The 23,286-nt window shown below is 48.1% G+C and overlaps 10 protein-coding genes across 10 annotated transcripts; 4 read left to right on the top strand and 6 right to left on the bottom strand.

Moving 5' to 3' along the window:
- Positions 1–54: 54 nt before the first annotated feature.
- FPSE_10871 (uncharacterized protein) lies at positions 55–492 on the bottom strand (the record flags this gene model as incomplete). The annotated part of the gene is made up of 1 exon (XM_009263988.1): positions 55–492. One exon carries the CDS (start codon positions 490–492, stop codon positions 55–57), a length of 438 nt encoding a protein of 145 aa, XP_009262263.1.
- A 163-nt stretch (positions 493–655) lies between these two features.
- On the bottom strand, positions 656–1,956 carry FPSE_10872 (uncharacterized protein; the record flags this gene model as incomplete). Its single annotated transcript, XM_009263989.1, has 3 exons — positions 656–712; positions 954–1,181; positions 1,240–1,956. 3 exons carry the CDS (start codon positions 1,954–1,956, stop codon positions 656–658), a joined length of 1,002 nt encoding a protein of 333 aa, XP_009262264.1.
- A 922-nt stretch (positions 1,957–2,878) lies between these two features.
- FPSE_10873 (uncharacterized protein) lies at positions 2,879–5,199 on the bottom strand (the record flags this gene model as incomplete). Its single annotated transcript, XM_009263990.1, has 5 exons — positions 2,879–2,933; positions 2,982–4,615; positions 4,672–4,801; positions 4,831–4,885; positions 5,145–5,199. 5 exons carry the CDS (start codon positions 5,197–5,199, stop codon positions 2,879–2,881), a joined length of 1,929 nt encoding a protein of 642 aa, XP_009262265.1.
- A 2,227-nt stretch (positions 5,200–7,426) lies between these two features.
- Positions 7,427–10,060, bottom strand: FPSE_10874 (uncharacterized protein; the record flags this gene model as incomplete). Its single annotated transcript, XM_009263991.1, has 6 exons — positions 7,427–8,402; positions 8,472–8,786; positions 8,838–8,995; positions 9,054–9,495; positions 9,558–9,906; positions 9,967–10,060. The coding sequence occupies 6 exons, from the start codon at positions 10,058–10,060 to the stop codon at positions 7,427–7,429; spliced, it is 2,334 nt and encodes a 777-aa protein (XP_009262266.1).
- A 709-nt stretch (positions 10,061–10,769) lies between these two features.
- On the top strand, positions 10,770–13,276 carry FPSE_10875 (uncharacterized protein; the record flags this gene model as incomplete). Its single annotated transcript, XM_009263992.1, has 5 exons — positions 10,770–10,968; positions 11,034–11,666; positions 11,720–11,754; positions 11,812–11,913; positions 11,975–13,276. 5 exons carry the CDS (start codon positions 10,770–10,772, stop codon positions 13,274–13,276), a joined length of 2,271 nt encoding a protein of 756 aa, XP_009262267.1.
- A 373-nt stretch (positions 13,277–13,649) lies between these two features.
- Positions 13,650–14,881, bottom strand: FPSE_10876 (uncharacterized protein; the record flags this gene model as incomplete). The annotated part of the gene is made up of 3 exons (XM_009263993.1): positions 13,650–14,107; positions 14,155–14,780; positions 14,829–14,881. 3 exons carry the CDS (start codon positions 14,879–14,881, stop codon positions 13,650–13,652), a joined length of 1,137 nt encoding a protein of 378 aa, XP_009262268.1.
- Positions 14,882–15,829: 948 nt separating this feature from the next.
- On the top strand, positions 15,830–16,903 carry FPSE_10877 (uncharacterized protein; the record flags this gene model as incomplete). The annotated part of the gene is made up of 1 exon (XM_009263994.1): positions 15,830–16,903. One exon carries the CDS (start codon positions 15,830–15,832, stop codon positions 16,901–16,903), a length of 1,074 nt encoding a protein of 357 aa, XP_009262269.1.
- A 941-nt stretch (positions 16,904–17,844) lies between these two features.
- Positions 17,845–18,300, top strand: FPSE_10878 (uncharacterized protein; the record flags this gene model as incomplete). The annotated part of the gene is made up of 3 exons (XM_009263995.1): positions 17,845–17,908; positions 17,961–18,158; positions 18,224–18,300. The coding sequence occupies 3 exons, from the start codon at positions 17,845–17,847 to the stop codon at positions 18,298–18,300; spliced, it is 339 nt and encodes a 112-aa protein (XP_009262270.1).
- An 824-nt stretch (positions 18,301–19,124) lies between these two features.
- Positions 19,125–20,957, top strand: FPSE_10879 (uncharacterized protein; the record flags this gene model as incomplete). Its single annotated transcript, XM_009263996.1, has 2 exons — positions 19,125–20,625; positions 20,677–20,957. 2 exons carry the CDS (start codon positions 19,125–19,127, stop codon positions 20,955–20,957), a joined length of 1,782 nt encoding a protein of 593 aa, XP_009262271.1.
- A 575-nt stretch (positions 20,958–21,532) lies between these two features.
- FPSE_10880 (uncharacterized protein) lies at positions 21,533–22,563 on the bottom strand (the record flags this gene model as incomplete). Its single annotated transcript, XM_009263997.1, has 2 exons — positions 21,533–22,147; positions 22,204–22,563. 2 exons carry the CDS (start codon positions 22,561–22,563, stop codon positions 21,533–21,535), a joined length of 975 nt encoding a protein of 324 aa, XP_009262272.1.
- Positions 22,564–23,286: the final 723 nt, after the last annotated feature.

The raw sequence follows: 23,286 nt of genomic DNA on the forward strand, positions 1-23,286 counted from the left end.
ACTAAGCCGGGGCATGCTTGAGCAAATCCTGCTTTAAATCCAACAAATTCTTCTCTAGCTCCGTCGAATCCTCCCACGGATTTTCGCGCCACCCCTACCTCCTCTGCTCGGAGGAGGACTGCACTTAAAACACTTCTTGTCGTAATAAGCCGGCGGACCCCTGGTATTCCCCGGAATCTCATTGTCAGGGTAAAGCGTGCAAAGCCCCTGTATTCCTGCTTCCTCGCCAGGCGTAAAGCTGAATTGCTCGCACGTAAACTGTTCGTAGTCGTAACAACTCTTGGCGCAATCATACATCGTCCAACTGGGGAGGCTGTAGCTGTCGGTATCTTTGAAGGCTCCGCGCTTGTTGCAGTTGAGTTCTTCTGCTTCGATTTCGGACTCGGTTTTCAGATCGTACGTGGTACAGGCGGATGGGTTGCATTTGTTTGCGCTGACGCCTGACGCAGCCAGGGCCGCGACGGCGACAGCGATGGTCTTTGTGGAAGGCATGTTGAATGTACCTGTGCGATGGAGGATTTGTGGACAATGATAATTGTTAGAAATGCGAGTGTCTAGGGGAAGTCTGATCTCATATACGAACGACCCCTGTAGCTAGCGTCAATAGTCGCGCGCCACATTCGATAGTTTCATTGACATTTAATTAAACCACAGTCTAGCTCAAAAATCCAGATCCTGACTGTTGCTTTATTCTGGAGTTGACATTCTCTGACTATGAAAGTAAAGTCATCATGTTCAGTCAGGCTTCTTGTTGTTCATCAATGTTTAATCTTTTTCGTGACGATACTGTATGCTGCAGGCGTCGCTACGCCTAACAAGCTAATCGAGTAAAATACAGGTATAATGAACAACTTGCAATAAGAAACCACAGGTAACCCAAGTTTCTCCGCAATCAATGAAACGGCACAAGTACTCAATAGACATTTCGTTGAGATAAGAACCTCTTTCCGTACCCAAAGGAACTCCGGGTATCTGAGCGATGAAGATTGCAGATGCAAGTCAAGGATTACCCGCCCTGCAACTACAAGGGCGAGAAACGCTGATGGGGATAGAACCAGTCGTGGACTTGAAGCAACTTGTGAAAGACCCCAATGTGTGAAGCACACTGCGTGGATGAAGACTCCACCGCTGAGTATGAACTCTGGACTTCTTCCCAGCTTTTTTGAGGAGAGTAGAATTGACTATACAAAAACAAGTCAGTATTTCGAATTCCATTTCATTCGTAACGATTTGACATACCTCGAATGGAATAGTCAGCAGTGGGATGACAGTGACCCATCCCGAAGGCATAATAGTAGTCAGCACTACTGGAAAGGAACAGATAATCGCGGAAACCTGTAGCGCCCGACTCCAACCGAAAGAGAAGCGACTCATCTTGTCGCTGTACTGTTGGAGTGTTCCGAAATGGGCGTTGATGAGAGTGCTTGGTGGACGTCGATGTGCTCGTGACAGCGCATAGTTGACGAGAAAGTATGCGATACCGGATAGACATAGAGCTAGTGAGTAGTCCTGAAGTCGAGTGGTCTTAGTGCCCCAATTTGACGGTATGTACAGACAGAATGATATAATGGACGCCAATGCCATCATACGTAGGCTGACAAAGTAGTGCCAGTTCTTCATGAGAGTGTGGTTAAAGGTTGCCACGACCCAAAAGGCGTCAGTTCCAGCCATTAGACTCAAGGCGAGCCAGACATCGCCACATAGCAAAGCAGCGTAATTCCCATGCTTTTGTGTTTCATTCGTTGTGAGAACCGTGGGAAATGAGGACGTGTTGTTGCCCTGTGTGATCAAAGTCGACGGTGTCGTGATTGCGATGCTTGGTCGAGATGGTACTAGCCTTTCTTTCACATTGGGCAAATACAAAAGAGTTGCTGTGTAGGACGAAAATGATAATATAACCAAAAGCTGAGCCAGGATGAATTGGTGCGTTTTTCTGTCTTTTATGTCAAAAGACATGGTTGGCCTCGAGGTTTTGACATCCATCGTTAGTCGTGTTGATGATAAGGAACCAGTTTGCCTTCTGTACACAGATGCAGATGCTGGATGAGTCGATTGCCGTGGTTTCGGGTTGAAAGATGAAGAAGCGACTGTTGTCCGTGCAGCTCAGTAGATCCTTCTTTTATCTGTCCTACTTAAAGTTCCATGTTTGCTTTATACACAGTCATTCAACTGACCTACCACAGTGCACGCCTTCTTGTTGGGAAATTTAGTTAATAATTGGAAGCTTCAACTCATAACAGGAGATGATTCGATACATATAGATCTGACGAACCCCTGAAGTTTTGTGGCTTGGTGGAGACACCATGACTAGTCAGTCGCCTTGTTAAAGGCGGTGCCAATCCCTATTGTTTCAGGTGTAATCTCTCGGTGTTTAGACAGGAACTGGACGAGCTTGCGAATCTCCTTAATTACTTTGCCCTGGCTTAAAAAGCAACGTGCTGGTGGTTGTCATGCATGAACCATGCCCTTATCATCAAGACATGTGACCAGGAGGCAAAAAAGCAATACGGTAAAGGGCAAGCTTTACTCCGTTGCCTCTTAAATGACGTGTAACAACGTAAGTAACATGTAAGCCGGCCTTAATTTTGGGTAAAATGATCTGTATTCATAGATTGGCCGGTAGGTGGGTTACCTCAAAACCGATATCGCTTTAGGAGTAAACATAAATATTACATCACTGTTAGTGTGTATAAAGCCGAAGAGTGTTCTAGTAATTTCGCCTCAATTGCTTTCGGTTTTACTTTTTGCTACCAGGTGAATGAAGGTGTTGCATCATCTCTGTCTGACAAGGACAATGGAGGACCTCGATTTCGGCTGACCATACGCAAAGAAAACACAACATTATGAATCTGATTCGTGAGATAATAATGTAAAGTAATTAATTATCTGGTATGCGCCCTAGGTCCTGGAGTCTTGCCATTTCCAGCAATAACCTATACATATACAGACCAATATCAGCTTCACGGAACGATCTTGCATACCACTCCCGACCGTTCATTGCGATTTCCTCCGCGATTATTTGCCCAGATCTCGTTAGTGTCAGAAACGACACCAACTCGGGAAGCTCCTCCATGCTCTGACTAACAGGTACATAGTGTAGCCAGGGTACAAGGCGATCGTCATGCCATTCCCGAAGAAGCGTCTGCTTCAGCGGCACTGATCTTGAAGCAAGCAACTTATAAAAGCGACCACTAATACCATTACCGTCGATATCGAACGCGAGTTTCGACTTAAGTGCTTCGTCCTTGTCGACCCATGACTTGGTCCCGAAATATGCATCTTGATCCCTGCAAGATTGTCTTTCACACTGAAAGATACGTGTAAAAGCAACATTGAACAGTCTTCCGTTGAGAAAGGACGACCTCACACGCTTGGCAACGCCATCTTTAACCCTGAGGTAGGAGTTATTCTTCCGTAGGTTTTGTGCTATTTCCACAAATCTCTGTCGGTGGAAGAGTTGCCAATTGGAATCCGTTGCGTACCCTCCTGTAGTCGACCCAGCCCAGTAGAGATTATTGCGCTTCAAATCCCATTCAATATCATATGTCTCGTTATATATGAACTCGTTCTCCGTATAAGCAGGGCTCGGAAACAAAATGTCCCTCATTGTGGAAAGGGTACCAGTTGAGAGTACCGGAAGGGGTCCAGTGATGGGCCGAAAAGAGACAGGACTTGATGTGAGGCCATGGCGACCTTGGTAATCAGGATGCTTACATAGATCTTGGGCTGAAGAAATATTCGTAACAAATGGCAATCCAAATGTGTTGACACCACTCTCATCTTTTGCCCCACCATTCATTGAGTTACAGCCTTTTGTCACTAAATCCCAGACAGGCATGTGGCTATGGTTATCAACACTGATCCCCCCATCTTGATGCAAGTGGTCAAGGACTCTGGGTTCATCTATGTGGTTAACCAGAAACTCGACATCAGGAAGCCCCGTTGCGTTCACAAGAATATTATTGAACATTTGTGAGATGTGCCGGTCAAACTTTCGTCGGGGATGACTGCATTCCGTTTTCGATGTTGCACTGGAGAATCGGCATAGCCATAAATCCATTCCTTGAAGAGTTTGGGCTTGATAAATTACCTTTTGAAGTTCCTTCCCACTAAAATCTCTAAATGGGGATATTGATTTATGTATCGTATCGAAATCATCAATCAAGGGAGACTCAAGGGATCTTGCCAGTTGGAACCAGCCTTCAAACCCTGGTGGTGGGTCCAGACCATATCTGGATCGGTATTCTCTAGATGCCATCTCAAAAGTGGTAGATTGTCGCGCTAACATTTGTTGAAACTCGATTTTAGATCGGTTGAATAAAACCTCGACAGGATGCGAGTTACTTTCACTAAAGATCTGAGCCTCCAGTTGAGCGTTGCGAATTGCGACGATGTTCGCTGAGTATGGGACCAAAGGGAGGACGGCTGCAACGATCAATACCCATGTTGGTCTGACTTGCTTAGGAGTGAAACCAAACATTTGTGCAAGAGAAAGCAGAGACGCAAGTACGTGTGATAGAGCCTGGCTGTCGGACGGGAGGCTAAATGGATTACGGGTAGAGAGTAGACTGAAGGACGACAGCATTGCTGCTAGACTCCAGGATGTGTAGTAGGCCTGGATCAATCATTAGTTGCATGGCTTTGTGTCTCGGTCATGAATGCGACACTTACGCTTTGGGCAGTGTATGTCCAAGATAAGGCTTTGGTAATTCCCAATAGCAACGAAGAAATGGCAGTACTCGGCGGAAACCCAATGAACGACACTCTGGCAATAGCACCGAGCACAAGTACAAATGTTACCCTCGGTGCAAGGCAGTCAATACATCTTACAAACGATGGTAGGGTAGGTAGCACAGATCTCTGCCTATTCTCGGCCAGAAATGCACTGTAAACAATGTAAGATAGATTAGTGACGACCAAAGATGGTAGAAGCCCCCTGTAACTCCCGTCTGTGAGTGTAAGGACTGAGAAAAGAGAGACCATCAATACTATCGGCTTGTTATCGGATAATTGGGTGGCGAAAGAGTTCTTAATCAATTCGGTTCCCGATTCCCATCGTCTTTCCGTCCAAAGGAGCAAGGGGGTAAGTGCTGGCTAGTTGTCTCTTAGCAACCAACAAAGTTTAGATCGCTGTATGGACGTACTAAGAGTTTGAGCGAGTCTGCCTCGGCTCGACAGAAGGACACGACGGCCAGACATATGGCGACAGCCCACGAACAGTACGGACGGGCCGGCTTGGACTCGAAGTTAGTGAACAAAGCTGAATCAAACTCGCCTTTGTCTTTGGGGGCGAATATCCTTCGGATCAGGGGTAAAGCGACCCAACAAATGATCTCTGACCATATTTCGTCTTCTCTCCGGAATAAAAAATAGATCGTTACTGCGGATAACAAGGCTAATGTGAATGATAAGTGCGGCGAGACCATGGTGCAACTTTGTCAAAACATGAATGATGAGGATGGTTTTGCTGGGTTGGAAGTTGTTCTCTGGGACGTAAGTACAGGCTACGGTTTGCCCGCGTTGGTAGCTGGAAGTTTCAATGAACACATCACACTATGGACTTTCCAGGATATGACTATAAGCTTGACAGAAAGAATTAGAACCATGTCGGACTCAGACATGTCACGGCATTTCTTTGCCGCACATAGCCAATGATGTTGCTTGAACATGTCGTATTATGCGTGCTGTTGGTTGTGTATTGGAACTCTGTTGGTTGTACCCTGGCTTCGATTGAGGCTGTAGATGAATCCTTCATGTGACAAAACAGCTTCCTAGAGGAGTCACATTGCCGATCATACCACAGGATCGCTCGGACCGTTTGTTATGCTAATTTGATCCCCGTACATTCCCTCACGAGACTGTATCATTGGCCCTGTTGGTTGTGTCTTTGAACTGTGTTGGTTATACCCTTGCTATGATTGTACATTGTTGAAAGATCCCTGACATGTCAGTGGGGCTTTCTTTATTCATAGTGTACAAAAATAAATAGCCTAAAGAGTATAGTTAGTTAAATAGCATAAGCTGACCTACTAATTTCATCTGTTATGCTTCCAGTGGCCACAATGCACTGAGGACCTGGCATGACAATTTCCCAAAGCAGTCTCATTGCCGATCAAGCAAAGGGCTCGCCCAGTCTTTTTCTGCACTACTTTATTTCTCACAGAGAGCTCTGAGATGCTGCAGGTCTTATTGGATGGCTTATATACCCTGTTCCTCTTACCTAAATGTTGATTCCCTTGCTTGCTTCACAGCTACTTGTTTTTTTTTTCTTTGCAGCTATCCATCTTATGAGCGGCTTAAGAATATCACTTTATCCAGTATAAGAGTTAACAATGCAAAGACTCTGACAAGATCTGTTGACTGTCAGGATCATTCCTTCCTGAAAAATAGTGATGCTACAGAATCTCCTTACCTAGGTAGGCAGTAAGGATGCAACACATGAGGTAGGTAGGTATGGTAACTGCTATTTTCTATTGGTAAACTGATAACGTCATACATCCTGCCGTACCTGGGACGTCTCTTCCAGATAAAAGAGGCTATCAAGAATGACCGGCTTCACGCACCTTTCGCTATCCCTTTACCGTCGAGCCTCAATACCGAATTTCCTTTGAAGGCCCAGATTAGATGGAAGTATTGGTTTGCAACAACAACATGAGAGATCTGAACACAGTTCCTGAGCAGAAGCAATGAAATGCACGGATCTGTTAGCAGCAAGTTGCGCTGCAACTCTAGCGAAGAAGGGTGCCCCTGCAGATGGAATGAAGGCGTGACTGTATTGTTAACCCACAGACAATGCGGCTGGTGGATCAGCTGGCACGCAAGTAGTGAGATTCGGACGGATATATCATGTACACAAAAACATCATACATGTATAGTACTGTAATAGTAATAATAGCGACATCTTTAACAAATCTCAATTGTTTCACCTATTAGTGATCTAAGTAGTCTTGGAATGAACATAGATACCGACAAGGTCAAGGTGATTCGAAATGACAAATAAATATCCTATGAGCATATTCCAAACAACATAAACTGACTTACCAATACTAGCTGTTGCAGTAGGTAGTATAAACGATATCAAATTGCCGGCGAAGGCCATAAGGGATAATTTTAGTAGTTTATCTTATGCTGCTTAGATCATACTCTTTACGCCATTTATTTCTGTGCCTAAGACTTAGTGGTCCAACATTTATGCTACCCAGTAGAGGAGCCAATAAATATTACGAAAGCAAAGGAAACCTGAACGATTGCATCTCACAACTGTAACCATGAGAAGATATCATTCAACAAGTATCGCTCATGAGATTCAACGGCAATTACATATGATGCTTCCATAAACATGTTAGCAGCTTACTTATTACTCGTTCTCCAAACTAAAAGAGCAAATATAAGCTAGGTCGATGTATCCGACGGCATCCCAAATTAATTATCCATACGACGTACAATTCACCACGTCCACCTGGCTGTCAGTCTGGTTACGATATTGTGTCAACAACCGGCGGTGGAAATCCCTCACCACCCCCAAGAGGCCTTGGTGCCCCTGTAGGTGACAAGCCTCGACTTCGCCTTCCGTCACCTTATAACACTTGCAAGGCTCGCCACCAAATTTTCTTCGCACATCAGGGTGGGCAAACCCAATGCTGACGCGAATAAGTCCATCCCAGCGACGTTGCTCGCCATGTCGTGCCACCGCAAGCCGTAGAAGATCCCACGTGTCACCGTCGAACCTCCAGGCTTCTAACCGCCCTCGTTCGTTTTGCAGAGCTGTGATACGACATTCAGCGGGCCAGCGTGCACACTTGCATGAATTCCAGTCAGGCACCGTCCCCTTGTCGAGCGTAATAGCGACGATGGACCGCCTGGACTCAGGGCCTTTGGGTCCAGTGAAAAGCACCAGGAGCGGACTGCGAGGACGGGTACGGATTGTTCCATAGCCTGTACCAGTGCTACAACCATTGACGTTGACACTTTGTTGAGAGCTCGGGCTGCTGTAGCTCATACCAGAGGAACTTGTAGTGTTGGACCAGTGGGAAGAAATGCTACCGGAGCGGCTTTGACGGTCTGGCTGACGACACTGCTCATGGGTGGTCGAAGAAGTCCTTCTGGAGGAAGTGGCTGTACTAGATGAACCGTTCGTCAAGGTTGAGGGTTGAAAGCCAGTGGTGGGTATGCTCTGTGACCTCTGTAGCTTGTAGTTTGAGCCATTCCACCCCGAACTCCTCTCCACAAGTGACGGCGTAGATGAACTATGTCCAGATCCCCGACCTATTGGGTCGTCAGGTGGTTCATTCGTTGTTGGCTCATCCTTATCTGTCCACTCTCTCGGTATCCATACTTGTATGGTCACATCTTCGGGGGGTCCCAAAGTCCCACGTACCATGAACTTGGCTATTGCTCGAGACCTGGAAGAATTAGCTAGGTCTATAAACATCTTATCGAAGAGCCTGGGCTGTAGGAAAGATACAACTTACTCCATGTAGCCGTCCATAACCTTGAAGCCTGTTATAAACGCCTGGAACGCTAAAACATCTTGCAAACAAAGGAAGACGTAGTGGTGCGGTAATCCATTGGCTTTGATGATGATTTCCAATGGCGCCGTCGGGTCAGCATACAATGGAATGAGAACAGCAGATCGAAGGTCGAATTCGAGCACCCTTGAATCCGTGCTTCGTTGTTGCTTCTTCCACTCAAACGTCTCGATTATTTTGAAGCGATTAATGGATCTCGGATGTCGCAATAGTTTTACATCGCGCCAGCGTATATAAGGCGACAGAGTCGCCAAAGTGCTGTGATGTCAGGTAAGCATCATTGCAGACACGATATTAGAGAGAACATACCCTTGGAACAGACAGTTATATTCCACTGCTGGTGATGTCGGTGCCTCCGACGTCTGAGGTTCGTCCTCTGGCCAAAAAGCAAGCATCTCATCATTGACCGTCGAAGTGTCAGGTGCGACGATCTGACTCTGAATCCGGGAGTATTCTTCTGACAGTTTCTTCAATATGGTTAGCATCAATTATTCGAGTGTATAAAAAGATGTACAGTCATCTTACTTCCTCAAGCCCGCCGATGTACCCAGGCCAATATGAAGACCACTGCGGGTTGCGCAGCTCATGGAGTCCCTTCATCCTATTCATCAATAGCTGGCACTTAGCAAAAGGCAAGTAGTTCGGCACCGATACATGCCTGGGGACGCTATACGGGTCGTGTTGAGGTTGTTGTGTGGCCCTTCTCAGATGAATGAGAAAACAGTCGGCCATCATCGGCAACCTCGTAGACTGACGTCGATTCAGCATACGCTCTAACCTGCCCAACAACGAGTCTGATATTTGGACAGAACAAATCTGTTTCTCACGTCGCTGCTCGATTTCGTTTGCAAGGCTGGGATTCTGGTGTTTGAGTAAGGAATCCACAGTCTCCCTGATGCCTCGTAAATCCCTATGGATAGATATGAACCGCCGATTCAATTCTTGGTGGATGTTTGTGAACAAGTCGCTGTAGAAGCAGACGATGTTAGTACTATATAATTGCAGTTGCACGAAGGCGGGTGTTCTCACATCTCGAAGGGCTTGAGAATATGTTGGATGCGAGAGGTGTGCATCTGGATCCTACCTCTCAGGCGTTCGACCTCGGGCATGATACTCATGTTCCACTCAATGTTCTTGATAGGGCCTGTTGTCTGGGCGTAGCGCTTATTATCCTGGAGGAGCTGATTGCATTCTTGCAGAGTGGCATTGTAATCTCCAACGACTTCCATTAACGAGTCCTGGTCACAACATAGGTTGTCATTGTCCCGCACCCCATGGCTGTGTAGAGACTGCTGAGCCCTTGTGACGGCGTTCTCAAGGTGCTGAAGGCTTTTGTGAAGTGTGAGGACGTCGGCACCAAAGTCATGATAGTTCTTGCCTTCTTGTCGTCAGCTGCTTGGAAGATGAGTACAGGGGAAGAGCTTGGTGTTGAACTGACCTGCGTTGTTCACGTCTGCCCATCCATATTGCCAAACGGTCCAGGCAATCTCAGCAAACTTGATCGCGTCTCCGAACTGAATAACACCAGCCATTATGACTCAATATCCACAGGATGAAGAACCAAGTCAGTTCTTTGTGTCTTTGCAAGGGGGATAAGTAGCGAGGAGGCGGGGGGTGATTGAGTACCCATTAATGTACCACGAGTTCATAAGAGCCGCAACATGCGAACGAAGGGCGGGGTCAACGACAAGGCAGACACTAGACGTTTGTCTGAGTTAGGAATCAGAAGTGGTGGCTGCATGATAGGAATGCAAACACCTTCAGCTACTCTGAACACTATTGCGAGGGATGGTCAGTGATGTATCTGGTAGGCCATCGAAAGCCTCATATGCATGTCTTTCCAGCTCATCCGGCCATCCACCCTCACTCTTACGCAACATTTACTCAGCCATGAGCAAACAACTCACTCCTTGCAGGCGGAGCAGGTCTGGTCGTCGAAACAAGGCAACTGGTGGCGTCTTTTGTCTTTGCCAAGCCTTATAGCTTTTACGCTCGAGCCTCGACCGATCTCTGCCTCTCGCCCGATTAGAGTATGATGGCGCACACCTTATTTGGGCCGTTCAGCTCATAATTAAGTATTTATTATGTTACGCGTCCTCTGGTAAGGTGAGCTCCATGTTTCGGCATCTTAGATGGTCGATAGAGTCGTCTCCCTGGTTCTGTCCCATTCAGATTTATGCTCAAGTTGCACCTGCTATTTATTCTTCCCACTAGCTAAAGCCTTCCCCAATTTGGCCTACCATGGGCTCCAGACAACCTGCCGAGCAAGTCGGCCGCCCCCGTCGGCCTCTCAATGAAGTCAACCCCAATGAGGGGGAGACACTACAGATATTGAGAGATATGGGACTCAATAAGAACATTGTCGTCACTGAGGCCCCAACAGAACCCTTTCAACTTACCTTCGTCGATGTCACGTGCCTGGTGATAAACCGAATGATAGGTATGTTACTGTGTGGTTTCTCAAGTGTCTGTCAAGGGCAGTGCTAATCATTGATTGTCGAGTAGGGACCGGAATCTTCGACAGCCCCAGGACAGTGATGCGGGGTGTCCGGAGCCCGGGCATTGCAATTCTCTTCTGGCTCTGCGGCTGCGTCTATGCCCTCTCAGGAGCTCACGTCTACGTCGAGTATGGGCTGAACGTACCTCGATATGTAATCGACGGTATCGAGCAATCTGTCCCACGATCGGGAGGCGACCTCCACTATCTCCAATACGTTTTTCCTTGGCCGCGGTACAAGAAGGGCATAGTGATGCTTAGCGGTGTCTTATATGGTATCAGCTTCATTTGCATTGGAAATATGGCCGGCAATTGCATCAACTGCGCTCTGCGCATTGTTGAGGCCGCTAATCCACGAAAGGAGGCTGGGGATCTCAACGGAGGTACCATCCGGGGCATTGCCATCGTCATTGCGATATTTCCATGCTTGATCCACGCCTTCTCTCGCCGGGGTGGTATCTTGCTCAACAATCTACTTGCATTTATCAAGGTATTTATGCTGATCTTCATGATCATTGCCACCTGGGCGGTTGCTGGTGCGCCGTCCGGGGTGAGAGGCATAAAAGCCAACCTCGACAAGCCGATTGATGACCCCAACCCAACAGGGGGCAAAGCGCATGCACAGGCCTTCCTAGCTATCAGTGAGTAATACAATTGTCTCCCCGCGAGGAACATTGCCAACTTATCGAACCAGTCTTCGCCTTTTCAGGGTTCAACCAACCAAACTACGTGAGTGGATCACAACTTGCATTCATCGCAGCAGATAAATACTGACTCTACTCAAAGGTTCTGGGAGAGATCAAGCACCCTCGAAAGACTTACCCTCGATCCATGTGGTGGGGTGTCATCTTGGTGTCGACATTATATATGGCCGTCAACATCTGCTATGTAAGGCCTCGCTGTCTCCGTATTCTCTATTGCATCCCTGACTAACACATGTCCATCGCAGATGTTGATCGTCCCAGCAAGTGAACAAGAGCAGGAAAATGTGGCACAACAGTTTTTCTACATCATCTTCAACGCTTCTCCTGGCGACTCGAAGCGCTACGAAATCAAGCGCGCTGTCAATGCGTTCCTAGCCATCTCAGCCTTCGGCAATATTGTCGTCATGACATACACGGCGGCACGTATGAAGCAAGAGATTGCCAAGCAGGGTTTCCTCCCCTTTACGAGCTTCTTTGGGAGGAACAGAGACGTCAGTCTTGGCAGGTTTCTCATGTGGCTTCAAGGAGGAGAGCGTAAACCCACAGACCAACCCGCCGAGAACAGACACCAGGATACTCAAAAGTTCACTGGTAGTCGGAAACCACGCAACCGGTTCTTCAAGTTTCTCAATCCTTCCAACCACCTAGAGGAGACGCCTGTAGGTGCCCTCGTCCTCCATTTTACCAGCTGTATCGTCCTCATTCTAGCCACGTACAACACTTCACCAAGCAACGCCTACGCCATTCTTTCTGGGCTTGTTGCTTATTTGACATCAGCATTTTTTGGCTTCGTTCTTTCCCTTGGCATTCTAATTCTACATTTCCGTGGTCCGCCAACAACGCAACCAACCTTGACACTCCGACACCATGAAGTCCCCAATCAGGGTCCTGTGCAAAGAAGCTGGGCTCAGATGATTCAAAGGTCTGTGAATCCGAAGTTAAGTATCGTTTGTGGTTTCCTCTATCTAGTTGGGAACCTCTACCCAATCATCACAGTCTGGGTCCCATCAAAGCTTTTTAGCCAGGAATCCCTAGACTGGTGGAAAGTGCCGGTTATTTCATGGTGCATACTGGGGTTCTCAGGCCTCTGGTTCCTCGGCTTTATAGGCGTGGTCAAATATAAGTACCACACCAGCCGCCGCAAGTTCGTCTACTTGTCTGAGCCTAAATTTGGTCCAGCTGAGAATTCTGAGAATCGGCATATGTCCGCTAGCTGTGATGATTTATCCGTTGGTGAGGGCGCTTCGAGGAGCGGTCACGGAGGGCTTATTCTTCTTCACGAAACTATCTACAGAGGGTGGGAAGGTATTGAGACGGACCAAATGGTCAGCTGTATAGATGATACGGCAGATGTCGTCATAAACCCAGCCCAGCCGATGCCGGTGCATGGAAGTGAAAAACGACGGCCAGTTGATCCGCCAGTCGATTTGTATGAGGACACGGATTTTCCAGAATTTTCGCAGAACAGAGCTCCAGTTCAGGAACCAGAAACAGTGTATGATTCAGTACGAGATCATCGAAACGGAGCGGGACAGGGTCGGCACTAGGAACCAAGTCTTAAGTTTACGCCAATCAGTTACACAAATCACGAAAAACAGAGTTCGCCAACAAATATGCTTTCATTTTTTAGTTATTATTTATCTAACTTCTCTCAGAACAGTAAGAAAGAAGGGAAATAATTACAATAATCGAGAATGGGTCTGACTAATGAAGATGCTTGCTTCTTATGAGTTCACACGTGTTAAATGCGTAGCATTGAGCGTCTTAACTGTTGGCATAAATATTAGATCATCTTTAGTATATTTATAGCCTAAGAGTAGACTAACAATTTCGTCTACACTGCTTCAAATCCCTAGTTCTTTGCTACCCGCCTGCTTAGACTCAGCATATTTCCACAACATGATTTATTCCGCAAAGTATCTAGAGCTTTGCTTTCGCCTCTGACTGCGAGCCAAGCACCTCCTTCACAAGCTCCGCGACTTCACTCGCAACGCCCCAAGAAAGCTCATAACCACGTCCCCCAGCTCCATACGCGTGCACAACATGTTTGACTCCCCAGGTAGTATCCTTGGATTCTGTCTCGACCCTCATGCCTCCCTCACGAGCGGGTCTTCTTCCAACGATATCTTTAATCACTTTGAGCGAAGCAATATCTTGTTCCTGGCCACATGATTGGGGAATGATGGACTCCGCTGCCTTGAGTAGTTTAGTGCGTGTCTCTTGCGATGGCTCGAGATCCCAGTTGCCCATTTCTTTGGTACCACCGATAACTGTTCCTCCGTTAAACGATCTGGGGATGACAAAACTCCACGTCCCGTCCTTCTTTTGAGTTGTGATGGTTTTATCGGAGGCAGTGAAATTCGTCAATACCGTTTGGCCTGCTTATTTTCAGTGATTGTTAACTTGACCTAATCGCACAACGTACCTCTAATGGGGAAACACTTGGCGTCTCCAAAACCCATTCCGCTTGCATTGACCACGAGCTTCACATCTGGTTCCAGGATGAAAGCTTCCCATTCACTCTTCAGGTCTCGCTGAACAGTTTTACCGCCTTGAACAATGAACCTTCGAAGCAAGTTGGCGCTGTAAAATGGTGCGTTAATGCAATAAGTCTCATATTCAAATCCAAGCTTTAAGCCCTCTGGAAGTTCATGAGTCTCAAACTTGCGATATCCCGGCAATCCAGTCTCAGCACTGAAACTCGCCGCGTCTTGCTTGATGTACTCCGCCGGTGGATCCTCAAGGTATTCGATTCCTGGTAGCCGACGGATTCCAACTCCAGGTTCACTTTGACGATGCTTCTCCAGCTCGGCGACAGTAGCTTTTACCCACTTCGCTTCACGGCGAAGCTGGGGCGTTGATGCGGGGATGGGTCGGACATGAGCGCCAGCCCACATAGAAGCATAGTCAGCCGAATGGACAACCGGAGCACCCGGGATTGAAGTCGGCCATTCTTTAGCGACGAGAAGTACTGATGTTGATGTAGCAGATGGAGACTCTGCTATTAATTGCTGGATCTTGAGGGCGCTGGTCAGGCCGATAATTCCAGCACTACGTATGTCAGCTCACAACATGGGGAATGGATGGATGAGCATGTACCCGATTACCACGATGGTGGACTCTATTGTCTCAGATGAGCTAAGAGGAGACATTATGTGAGCGTGGGGAAGATCTGGGGAAGTGTTCCAGAGATGGGTCTTGCTAGCTTAATAAAGGTGAGTCCGTGTCACTCGAGATCCGGCTTTAGCTCACTGCAAAAATGGCGCAGAAACAGGATGTCAGGTCGCACTTATACGAATTGAAGGCGTTAAAAAAGTACAAAAAGAGTACCTAGAAGACAAGGCCGGTATGACATATCAAAGACACCATTCGCCAAGCAGTTGTTGTCAACATGCATGATCTTTTACCAGGTTCGATAAACTGATGGTACCACGCCCTCCGAGATCGGCCTCTTACGGTGTATGGTCAAAATGATCGTCAACGCGTGTCAAAGTTCTATGGTACGCGTGCGAGATGAAAGGGCTTCCAATTGAGCCGGTAAGATATCAGTACAGCTATCTCGTCTGTGGCGATGGATTCTCAGCTTGGTGGTGTCTTGAGCTGACTGCGACAAAACACCAAAAAGAGAGGTCCTACCCGGGTTCGAACCGGGGTCTTCGGAAAGTTTTTGATGGGTATCAAAATCCAACGTCATTACCACTAAACTATAGGACCGCTGTCATCAAGTGAACTCGATGACTAAGCCCAGCGATTTTGATAATATATACTCATCACAATCTGAAAGCCTATACCCTACAGAACTTGGATGAATCCTGCGTTCAACTCATCCGAGATATAGATTATCTGCTGATCTTATATACTTTTAAGTATAATCTCTAGATGCTCGCTCTCCTGTTCATCTTAGGTCTCCTGCAATAAAAGAACGAATGCTTTAGTACGCATAGGACCCCTTGTTATTAGAGGAAAATGTACTTGTGTGTTCCCGACATGCACATCCAACACAGCCTCGTCTGCCTAACAGGGATCTACCAGAAACACGATCCATCAAAACCCCTCAGACGTTGTCCATCCATCATCAAACTTTTCAGTCCATAACCATCATGTCTCAAAAACAGCCACTGCGCCCGAAATCGCGGGATGAATTCGAGATCGCTATCATCTGCGCTCTAGCACTGGAAGCTGATGCTGTTCTTACCCTGTTCGACCACCGCTGGGACGAAGATTTTGGAAAGGCTTACGGCGACCCGAACACGTACTCAACTGGTGTCATTGGGCAACATAATGTGGTTCTGGCACATCTTCCTGGTACTGGTAAGGTTGCAGCGGCACATATTGCAGCCTTCTGCCGTGCAAGCTACTCAGGTATTCGCTTGGCCCTTGTTGTTGGCACTTGCGGCGGGGTACCATCCTATGGGAAAGGGACTGAGATCTTGCTTGGAGATGTGATTATTAGCACTGGCGTTGTGCAACATGATTTTGGCAAGCGTTTTACAGACAAATTCAGGACGAAGGATACAGTAGAAGACAGTCTTGGAAGACCGAGTCTTGAAATAAGATGTCTTTTGTCGAAGTTGAGAACGAGGTATCATCAAGGACGACTACAGATTGCAACCCAGAAGCATCTCGAACGGGCGTTGAAGGAAACAATGAAGTTACGTCTCCGGCAGGGCTTACAAGACCACCTATTCCCAGCAAATTATCGCCACAAACATCAAGAACCCTCAGAGTGCACGATATGTGCTGCTTGCAACGGTAATTCGGATCCTGTCTGTGAGATTGCTCTTAGATCGAACTGCAAAGAGCTCAAATGTGATGCCGAACAGCGCCTCTCACGCGATCGACTGGGCGGGGTAAAATTCGACATCGGTAACGAAAGCTTGAGCTCGAATAACAATACTCTGTTTCCAACGATTCACTTTGGGGCATTTGCCTCGGGAGATTCGTTGATAAGATCAGCGGAACATCGCGACCAGCTCGCGACCAGCAAAGACGTCATAGGGTTTGAGATGGAGAGTGTTGGGGTTTGGGAAATTTTTCCGACTGTTGTCATCAAGGGCGTGTCTAATTATACCGACAGTCATAAGAATGACGATTGGCAAGACTTTGCTGCTGCATCGGCTGCTGCATGTACCAAAGCATTTCTTAGATACTGGGTGTCAACAAAGGAGGAGTAAGATACATTCTCATGATCTCTTGTCCCTTCTGAAGAATACGATGCTAATCAACGACAGAGACACCAGATCAGAGGCAGAAGGACAGAAGCCCCGAGAGACTGCAATCAACAATATTCGTTTCCCAGAAGCCAAGGGGAGAAAAGATGACAATACGCCCCCAGCCAGCCCAACCACAAATCAATGAGTCCTTCGCCTGGTCCGAGGATTCTGCTACACGTTCCAGATTAAGACAATTCATAGTTGTGGTTCGAGAGGCATTTTTTGCGAATGCTTCGTATGCCTATTGTTCTAGCCTGCCCATGTTACTCTCTCACTTGATGTTTTACTCCAACAGTGCATGGTATCGAAGTTCAATGTAAAGATACTTTTCACTCTAGAATTCTTCCGACTCTAGAAACAAATCAGCAGATATATATCCACTTTCTTCTGCCTTGTCTCATTACCTATCGATTCTCAAGATACCAGGTAAATAAGTGTGCAGAGTTATCGGGCACAAAGATGGACCACCAAAAGGCGGTCTTGTTGTCTCATATCGATGATTGATGAACCAATGACGGACTGAACGAAACTGCTGAGATGTGTTAGCGTGTCGTAGCTCGCCGGCTGACAGACGCATAATCAGCATGGCATGTTCCGGGAGGCGAGAATCGACAAAGAAAGAATAAGCAATTGCTGATTGGCTGACAGGGCTGTGTCAGCAGAGACTGACCAATCACAGTTATGATGATTACCAGCTCGAAGATCCGTAGCTCTAGAGCTGTAGATAAAGTGGATACAGCTCTCTAAAACCGATAAAGTACAAATACGACGAGCCGCCGCATCCAGAAGAAGGAACATAATCAAGCACTTTACAATCCAATTCACTCTTCTTTCGAGATATCAACTCTTCAAATCACCAACCAACTCAAACATCAACTTTTACAACACTCTAATCCATCAAAATGGTTGTCAACACTCCTACTACCTGCTGCCGCTCCAGCGATGGTGCCAGTGAATGCGCCTGTGGTACGTGACATCATCTCAGGTCTACCACAACACAAAGCTAACAAGTCTCCAGCCCAAAAGGCCACTTGCTCATGCGGTCAAAAGTCTGCTCTTCAGTGCACATGCGCCAAGGCTCCTGTCGAAAACACCGTCAACGGCCCTCGATGCTCATGCCGTGCTCGTCCCGCTGGCGAATGCACCTGTGACCGTGCTGCTTCTGAGAACGCCACTCCCAGCGGCGCCACATGCGCTTGCGGATCTCGTCCTGCTGGTATGTAGAATCAACCTTGGCTTTGGGTTCCCGTGTCAACAGTCTTGCTAACGATTGTGGGTTAGGTGGCTGCACTTGTGAGAAGGCTGCCGATGGTGGCTTTAACCCTGCCAACGAGATCGACTTTACTACCAAGAAATAAATGTCTGACTCTGATGATGGGGATTAACGAAAACAACATGCATTAATAAATTACTGGGACGGCGTTGGGGGATCATGATGACTTCAGGTTGGGGCGGGGAGACAATCGATACCAGATACACAGAGAATTGAACAACATTCATGACAACTGTCAAACCGTGTTGGAGAGTGTGCGTTGTTTGCCAAGAACATGTTTATGCCGAATTCGTGTATAAACAACATTAGCTCACGCGATTAAAAACGGTTGTGGACATCTGCATCTTCATTTGTTCAGTGGCGCAGAGGTTAAACTGTTGAAGACAAACACAGCTATTGTCTGTGCTGTGCGACGCATTGTTCGTCCGCTAGTAAACGCGACGGACCAGTGTGAATCGCGTATCGAATAGCTGCGACGAAATGAACCGACAGCTCAAAGGCGGTGAATCGAAGCTCGATCCATTGTTACGAACCGTCAATTGCGCTAACGGTTTTCTGCCGGACAAATCAGCCAAATTAGCCATAGCTTTCAGGCGGTGACTCAAGGTTGGGCAAGCATCATCCCCTGTCAAGCCCGCAAATGACCGCACCCCCAGCGCGGTCAGATCACCTCCTGCAAGAAAAAACCCACCCATCGCGCCCTCCTAAATCAGCTTTTTTTTTTCGCAGAGCTTGATTTTCATCATCAAACATCATCATAACACAACCATCACATTTCGCCCCCTATCCTCGCGAACCTAAACCCTATTCTCAATCGCCACCGCCGATTGAATTACCTAAAAGCGCAAAACTTTCCCCATCTCCAGCGCATCTCTCAAATTCCTCACAATCACAACAAATCATCACGCGATGGCACCAAGAGCCGCTGTCGCCAGAGCGGCCGCGACCAAGAAGTCGACTACCACTACCGCCGCTACTGCCAAGAAGGATGCGAAGCCTACGAAAGCCGCTGCCAAGAAGGCCGAGCCTGCTACCAACGGCGCCTCCAAGAAGCGCACTCGCGCAGAAGAGCAAGAGGTAGAGGAAGACGAAGAGGAGGAAGTCACCCGCAAGACCAAGAAGACCAAGACCACAGAACGCGTCGTCAAGACCGCGACCAAGCCCGCAGCAAAGGCAAAGACCACTAAGGCCGCTGCATCAAAAGCCAAGGCCAAGGCCACGTCCGAAGAGCCCGAGGAGAAGAAGCCCGTAGCAAAGGCAAAGACCGCCAAACCCGCTGCCGCCAAGAAGGCCGAGCCCAAGAAGAAGTCTTCGTTTCCCGGCATTGGAAAGAAGATCAACGAAGCTCCTACCAAGATTCTCGATGTTTACGTGTTTGGTGAGGGATCATCAGGTGAGCTGGGTCTCGGAAGCAAGCGCGTCAACAACAAGAAGCCCATCGACGTCAAGCGCCCCCGACTCAATGATAACCTCGCCGCTGCCACTACCGGTGTTGTTCAGATCTCTTGCGGTGGTATGCACGCTGTCGCGTTGACACACGATAACAAGATCCTCACATGGGGTGTCAACGATCAGGGCGCTCTCGGCCGAGACACCAACTGGGATGGTGGCCTTCGCGATATGGACAGCGCCGAAGACTCCGATTCAGATGATGAGGACGACAGTGGAATCAACCCCAAGGAGAGCACACCGACCGCCGTCGATGACGAGTTCTTTGCTCCTGGCACCAAGTTTGTTCAGGTCGTTGCTAGTGACAGCGCCAGCTTTACTCTTACCGAAGACGGCCGAGTTTATGGCTGGGGAACCTTCCGATCCAGCGATGGTATTCTCGGCTTCTCAGAGACCATCAAGATCCAGCCCACTCCCCTCCTCATCAAGGACCTGAAGAACATCAAGGCCCTTTCCGCAGGTTCCAACCACATTCTTGCTCTCGACCACAAGGGCAACGTTGTCGCCTGGGGCTGTGGTCAGCAGAACCAGCTCGGCCGACGTATTATTGAGCGCAACAAGATGTCCTCTCTTATCCCCCAGGGTGTCGGTCTGCCTCGCGGAAAGATTGCCAAGATTGCCTGTGGCTCATACCACAGCTTTGCTATCGACAAGGAGGGTGTTGTCTACGGTTGGGGTCTCAACAACTTTGGCGAGATTGGTGTCGAGTCAAATGCTGGCGAGGACGACGCTGTTATTCTCCGACCTGCCAAGCTCACATACCTCGACGACTACAACATTACAGAGATTGATGGTGGCGAGCACCACTCCCTTGCTTGCTCCGACAAGGGTGATCTCTTGACCTGGGGTCGTGTCGATGGTTACCAAGTTGGCTTCGAGTTTGACAAGCTGTCCGAGGAAAACTCCATCTACGACGAGCGAGGCAATGCCCGTATTCTGTTCAAGCCTACTATCCAGCCCGGTAAGTTCTACACGTCATTTATCCATTCAAACAAATGCTAACATGTTCCAGACGTCAAGGATATCGTCTCTGTCGCCGCCGGTACCGATAACAACTTCGCCATCTCCTCCAACGGCACTGTCTACTCCTGGGGCTTCTCCAGCAACTACCAGACCGGCCAAGGCACGATTGACGACATCCACACTCCTACCCTGATCGACAACACCGCCATCCGAGGCAAGAAGATCATCGGTGCCGGAGCTGGTGGTCAATACTCCGTCCTCATCGGCGAGGCTGAAGATGTTCCACAAACAAACGGCGCCGCCACCAACGGTGCTGACGACAAGGCTTAAACGAGCAACGAAACACTACGAAGGATTTGCGAATGAAGCTAGAATTTCTCCTATTTAGCCCAACTTAATCTCGCTGCTGCAGGGCAGCCCTTTTCAACAAATTTGTATTTTTTAGCCCGCCATTTGATGAAGAGACGGACCGCAAATGGTTCTGGGAATCGGATGGGCGGATTTCCCTGTTACTCAAAAAAGGCTTTCACGATTAAAGGAGGATGCATATTGTTTTTGGTGCTTTTCGCTGCTGTGGCATATATAGATGGTTGTTACGATGTCTTTGCATAACTTGAAAACTTTGTTTTTGAGAGTATTTTTCTCGACGCTTTACTACACCTTGCCTCTCTTTTATTCGTGACGTACAAATGCAATTATTCTAGTACAAAGGGAACATGTCCCGAGCCATGTAACTTGCGTATCCCATCTCCTTGTCTTGCCGAACGCCTTGCCCCCGCGCGGCTGCGCTTGATGTCCATTGTATCTCTGCCGCTGAGGGCGTCTTCATGTACTGCATCATGGAGTTTCCCTGCGCACGCTTTGCGCATAAACTGTATCGTGATTGACCTTGCTATCGAAATCGTTCAAGCGTTAAGCTTAGCAGCAGCACCGGAAAAGGTTCCGCTTCCTCGACTGCTGAAAATACCCATGATGCCGAATCCAACGTAGAACAGAGCAAGAGGATACGCGACTAGTCCTCGCATGCGCTTCATCTGTCCCACCGCGCAGAACATACCGCTTGCGCTATAAGTGCACCAAAGGATAGCCGCAGTAGTAGCGACGATTCCAATAGGTGTGTCCATTCGCATAACGATACCAAACAAACTCGTCGCTACAAGAGGCAAAAGGCAGTATCCCAACACGCTCGCGCTTCGGGGGTATGTCAACGTCGAGGAGAAGTGGCCGCCGTGTTGACCGTCGTGCGGTTGGGGTGGTGCGGAGGGATCGCTGCTGTATTGGGGGAAATTGTTGACTGCTTGTGTGCCTGGGTCGACGTCGGAGGGCGACATGAGAGAGAGGATTAGATGAAGAGAAATAGAGCCTAGAGCGGCGAGGCCGTAGATGTAGCCGAAGTGGACTTGGCCTGAGAAGAGGAGGATGAAGCCGAAGAGGAGGAAGAAGATGAGTGGTCCTGCGAGGTCGGAATCGTCCATGATGTGCGCATCGATTCGTCGAAAGGGGTTCAACACAGCCAGCGTCTGCGCAAAATCCCGTTAGTCACATACGTCAAGAATAGAAGTTGGGTAGTGGTTACCTTTGCTTGAATATGTCCAAAGTTAACGCCCAGCTCCTCCAGCAAAGGCGGCTCGCCATCATACCCCTCTGACGAAAAAGCAGCAACCCAACCCGTCCTCAAACCGCCCTGCTCGCCCATCCTACCACTAACGCCCTGCTGCGCTGCTCCGAAACCAGGCGTCGCAAAGTTGCTCTGTTGCGCTGGCGCGCCGACGCCGTAGCCGCCTGTGTTGGCATATCCGTAGCCTCCACCGCCCTGTGGTGTGCCGGTGTTGGTAGTGTACTGGGAGGGAAAGAATTGGAGGTTTTGGGCGGCGGTGGGTGCGGGTGCGCCGCTGGGGGGGTATTGAGGTTGTTGCGAGGCGTAGTAGTTTGACATTTTATTTATGTGAGAGGTTGTTGTTTTCGAGGAGGAGGAGGAGGGAAGGGAGTGGTGGTGGTTTTTTTGGTGAAACTTGTCTTGAGCCTTGAGGACAGCTTGGAGATGACGGAGAGCTTTGGTAGGGGTGTGGCGGTGGTGATTGGTGTGGCTGTGCGCGCCACACTTGAAGAGACATCAACGGCAGCGCTTCAGAAATCTGAGCAGTATGAATTGCTAACATAATGATGCTGGGTTTTCTGGTCAAAAGACACTTTTGAATACATTTCGTCCTTGTTGTGTGTCTAACGGAGGTTATAAGCCTGTTGGTTCTGAGTATGAAGAGTCATCAGGCAGAAAAACAAACTCAGCTGTGAAGGTCTAACGAGACATCGATGTCCAGGTTTACATGTGTGATAGAAAGAAATGCCCTCACAGATATAAAAAAATTATTTCTAATTAGTCTACATTGTAATAGCTTGCAAACTGATGCAGTCTTTGTCATCATTCCCTTTTTTAATCGTTGAAACTCGCGATACAGGGTAGGCCAGGCCGGCAATAACGAGAAAACAGTCATTCGTTTATTCCCTTTGCAGGTGTCAAGTCTCACGACCTGGCTTTAAACAAGATGAGACACGCTGTGACATCCTGTACAACCAGAGAACAGACAAAGAATCATTATTAGTCTTGACCTGCAAGGTTACCCGTGGAAAGGTGGATTTTGTTGGAGAGAATTGGCCTATA

This window comes from Fusarium pseudograminearum, chromosome 2 (genome assembly GCF_000303195.2).
Source record: "Fusarium pseudograminearum CS3096 chromosome 2, whole genome shotgun sequence".
NCBI lineage: Eukaryota > Fungi > Ascomycota > Sordariomycetes > Hypocreales > Nectriaceae > Fusarium > Fusarium pseudograminearum.